Source organism: Nilaparvata lugens, unplaced genomic scaffold, assembly GCF_014356525.2.
Source record: "Nilaparvata lugens isolate BPH unplaced genomic scaffold, ASM1435652v1 scaffold10153, whole genome shotgun sequence".
Lineage (NCBI taxonomy): Eukaryota > Metazoa > Arthropoda > Insecta > Hemiptera > Delphacidae > Nilaparvata > Nilaparvata lugens.
The window spans coordinates 1-4,744 of NW_024088819.1; the positions used below are offsets into that span (position 1 = coordinate 1).

The 4,744-nt window shown below is 35.5% G+C and overlaps 1 protein-coding gene across 1 annotated transcript; it reads left to right on the forward strand.

The window, feature by feature from the left end:
- Window positions 1–1,784: 1,784 nt before the first annotated feature.
- Window positions 1,785–4,332, forward strand: LOC120355307 (dynein heavy chain 12, axonemal-like; the record flags this gene model as incomplete). The annotated part of the gene is made up of 3 exons (XM_039443658.1): window positions 1,785–1,989; window positions 2,281–2,523; window positions 4,202–4,332. Coding segments are annotated over exons 1-3 (420 nt in total), but the record flags the coding sequence as incomplete, so codon positions are not given.
- Between the last annotated feature and the right edge of the window lie 412 nt (window positions 4,333–4,744).

The following is a 4,744-nucleotide window of genomic DNA, read 5'->3' on the forward strand; positions in this document are numbered from 1 at the left end:
AAGCAGTCGCTTCAGAGGCCCTGAAATTGATCAGCTGCGCCTGAAACTGTGACACCAGACCTAAGCCAGCCAGTTCACTCGATATATGATTTATTATTCATCACAAAACAGAAAATTCGACAATAATCACAGTAGATCATTCGGCTTTGAGATAAGAGTAAAAGTTGCGACATAAACGCCCTATACCATGGGATACCTACTTACGCTATTGTTTCTCTATGGAAGTAGCTACGGTACCACAAGCATTCGCGGAACCGCGTTATCTGAAATGTCCGGACTTGAATGTATATGGCATTTCTAATTCCGTATTCCCGAACGAGCTAGTGGAGCTTCTATTATCCCCGTGTGCAGCGTGATCAATTGAAAATTGCGACACCAGACCTGAGTCATTCAATTTTCATTCATTCTTATCACAGCTTCTTGTAGTGTTGCACTTGGTTTCCAAATAGGTGGCAACGGCCACAGTCGAAGAATATTCTATAATATCAAATGAGAATAAGTTACATGATATAGGCTAAGTTCATTTGAATTTGCAAAAACATGTTGATTGTACTTCGATTAGAATAATTCCATCATTGATTTCAGGAAGTTGTTTGTAAAATACTCCTATCTGAAAAATAGCAATCACGTTATTGATGTGATGACTCCTATTTCTTGCTGATGTTGCACATTTTCAATTGAAACTCAATTTCTATTGGGACTTGAAAATGTGCAACACCAGCAAGTAACATGTCACATTGAACACTGAGTGCTATTTTCCACATCAGAGTATTTTACTTACAACTTATATTAATTAGTGATAGAGAACTAGTGAATTGGAATATTGTACTTTTCTGGAACTTGTGTGATGCTAAATGATTCAGTATACAGGGAGTCCCACCAAGGTTGTAACAGCCGTTGACCATAGATTGTAATCGACATTTCTGACAAAAAATGTTCTGTAAACTTTTTTCCTATCGACCTTAGTTTTCGAGATATATCGATTTTTCAATATTTTCAGAATATGCCTACTTCCAGTCATTAAATACTCAATAACTCGAAAACTACTGGTCGAATTTTAATTTCAAGGGTATTGTTGGAAAGAGAAAATAAATTCAAACAAGATTAGTGTAATTTTATTTGCTGTTAGATATTTTGTAGTTTTTTTATTAGGGCTTAAACTGATTTCACCCTTAGGATCATCACTTGATGCATTTGTTTGTGAATTTCCTCATTTTGAAGGTGTTCATTCCAGATATTAGCAGTTTTGAACACTTTATCATGGAACTTACCTTTTCGAATTTATACTCGTTCGAAAGCTAATGAAATGAAAAAGTTTTTGAAATGTTGAAACCTCTATAATTACCTGGAGAAAAAACTGTTTGAAATTTGACTTTGAATTTGAAGAATCGAAATTTTCAAGTTTAAGCCCTATTAAAAAACTACAAAATATCTAACAGCAAATAAAATTACACTCATCTTGTTTGAATTTGTTTTCTCTTCCCAACAATACCCCTGAAATTGAAATTCGACCAGTAGTTTACGAGTTATTGAGTATTCAATGACCGGAAGTAGGCATATTCTGAAAATATTGAAAAATCGATATATCTCGAAAACTAAGGTCGATAGGAAAAAAGTTTACCGAACATTTTTTGTTAGAAATGTCGAGTAAAATCTATGGTCAACGGCTGTTACAACCTTGGTGAGACACCCTGTATAATAATATTGAAAAACAAAATTAGAAGATTGATAATCAACAGAGCAGATTGATTTGTAATTTAGGTATCTGATCAAATTTTTGCCATTTACAGTGTTCAGCCGCATTTGAAGAAGTGTTTCGAGGGAATTGCCAAGCTGAATTTCACGGAAGACCTGGAGATTACAGCGATGCGCTCCAGTGAAGGCGAAGTGGTTCAGTTGGTCAACGTCATTTCTACGGCGGCCGCCAGGGGGCAGGTCGAAAAATGGCTGCTCATCCTCGAAAAAGCTATGAAGAAAAGTATCTACCAGGTATGTCCTCTTTCCTTGTTCTGTATTTTTCTACATGAAATGAAAATCAAATCAAACCATTTATTTCGCCATTTAAAAAAAATGGTCATGTTATGCTGACTCTTATAAAACGTTTAAGCTCAGCAGGTCTGACAAGAATCTCAGTTCCTGTTCTTGGATTAAATAAAACTTGACTAATGTTAATGCCGATTTACGTGATGTTCTTACTGTAAAAATGATGACTCCATCTCGGTAGATAGTTGGGAAATCACTAATTGACTAATAATTGTATGAATAAATGACTTTTTTTAGACGGTTGCGGATGCAATGGGGCATACCCGTGCACAGAGCGAGACAGCTGGGTAATGGACTGGCCGGGTCAGACTGTGTTGTGTGTGTCGAGCACATTTTGGACATCGGAAGTGCACGCGGCCATCAACAGCTCAGCGGGCGGAGCGGGGCTGACAAACTATCTGCAAGTCTGCAACACACAGATCGACAAGATCATTCTGTTGGTGCGTGGAAAACTGTCCACGCAGATACGGATCACACTGGGTAAATTATTGTTTGTAAATTATGGGTAATATGGTTTGTAAATATGGGTAATTATGGTTTGTAAATTATTCAAAAAATAATGAAAATTTGTCTTATGTCGAACTAAGTACACACTAGTAGACCAAATCACGCGACTTTCTATGGACGGTCGACAGGCCGTCCATATTTATCATGTCTCGGCTCGTCCAGTGTCCACACAAAAATATGCAGTATATTGTAGACAAGGCATTCCCCATTCACTGCCTGTTGAATAGTGTTTAAAAATTATTCAACCCAATACAGATGATGAATTTACAAAAAGAACAGGCTGTAGCTAGGCTGGGACAAAACTAGGCTGGGAGCTCTACACCTTTTCCAACTGTATTTGAGAAAGTATCAATTGTAATTGAGAATAGTCATTTGTATTTGAGAAAACGTCAGATGTAAATGAGAATAGTCAATTGTATTTGAGAAGTAATAGTCACTTGTAATTGAGAATAGTGAATTATTGAGAAAGTATCATTTCAATTTGAGAGCATACGGTTTTAAATCGAGAAGTTGTCAGTTGTAATGGGAAATGATTTTTAAAAAAAACCAGTACTTCCAGTACTTATTTTTCATAAGGTACTCGTATGAAATAATAGTTAATATATGTAATATTCCAATAAAACGTTCAATTTTTGAAAAAAACATTTTCAAGCCCAAAATCCATTGAAGAATTGCCGAATTGTTTGATCAAGAGATTCAATCGATTGATGATAAAGTTCAATTGAGCCATAAACATAGAGAATTTGATCTTCATCAAGTGCAATGTTTCACAAAATGTTTGGAGACAAAAGTCGCGTTGCCAATACGTACATAGAAATAATTATCATTAATCATTCGTAAACAGTACAGGGGAAATACTTCCACCATTGAAAAATATTTTTTGTCATAGTCATTCAATCTCAGCTGTTTTCCATGCATGAAATCAAGCCGGTAAACAGCTGTTTGCAGAACAAATAAACATATGACTTTCATTACAGCATACTCTACTGTAATGAAACCATATGTATTCTTTACAGTCGTGTATGTTTCCTAGTTCCGAAATAGGAACAGCAAAACTGCTACAAAAAAAAACACCTTCAGCACTCCAGGTGGAAGTTTTGTCAACTTCCACAAAATGCCTGATTAAATCTTTAAACTAGGTTATGTTCATTTAGTAACTTCAGCACAAGTAGGTAATGTTTTCTATTTCTCAATCATTCTTCTTTAGATTATTATGACAAAAAATAGTGTACGTTACTTGGACGTGAATGTATTTTGCAGTGCTCGAATGAAATTCTAGTCTCGGCTAACGCCTCGACTAGAAACATCATTCTCGCCTGCAAAAGGCCCCTTCCCGTCCTTGTGACGTAAGATACTATGAAAACATATTAAGTTGATACAGTATTTATGGTGTACAAGAGTTCCTTTTAAATCAATTCTAGGTTTGATTTACTTAGTGTTGATTAAGTATCATGTGAAATTATTGACTTGATTTTCTTATAATCCATAACTGGAGTTCTTGGGACGTAATCTTTAAAAAAAAGAGTTTTGAATATCAAAAATCTTTGGTCAAATATTTGATCGTGTCATGGGGACGAAGGTATTACTCTAGTGCAATATTCAGCTCATTGTATTAGTTTTTTTATGTTTTAATAGTTGAAAATGTCAACAGGAGCCCTGGTTGTAATCGACGTTCACGCAAGAGATGTTGTGCAAGGACTTATCGATAAGAATGTAATTGTTGATGACGATTTCCAGTGGCTATGTCAGCTACGTTATTATTGGGAGGTGAGTGTCCAACACGTACATCGATTTTACTCATTACTCATTCACTAACATTTGAACTTTATGATCATGGAAAGCAAAGAACGATATACTGTTCTTATTTTTCACAAAAGTCATTACTGTTTACCTGCGTACAGACTTGAGCTCCAAGAACACGCGCATTTCACTTTTCATCAGCTGATTATATCTGTATTTTTACCGAAATAGTAAGATATTGATTGATTGAGTGCTTTATTTATGTAGATTACAATATATACTGGCTTATACACTCAGAATACTCAGAAACTCCTTTCCAGTAACTCTACCAGAGGTACAGATATAATAAGCATCAGTGAAATGTGCATGTTCGTGACGCTCAAGTCTGTACACAGGCTATCGTTTCTTTTTTTCGGATATTAAGAGTAGGCATATTGTTAAATGATATACACGG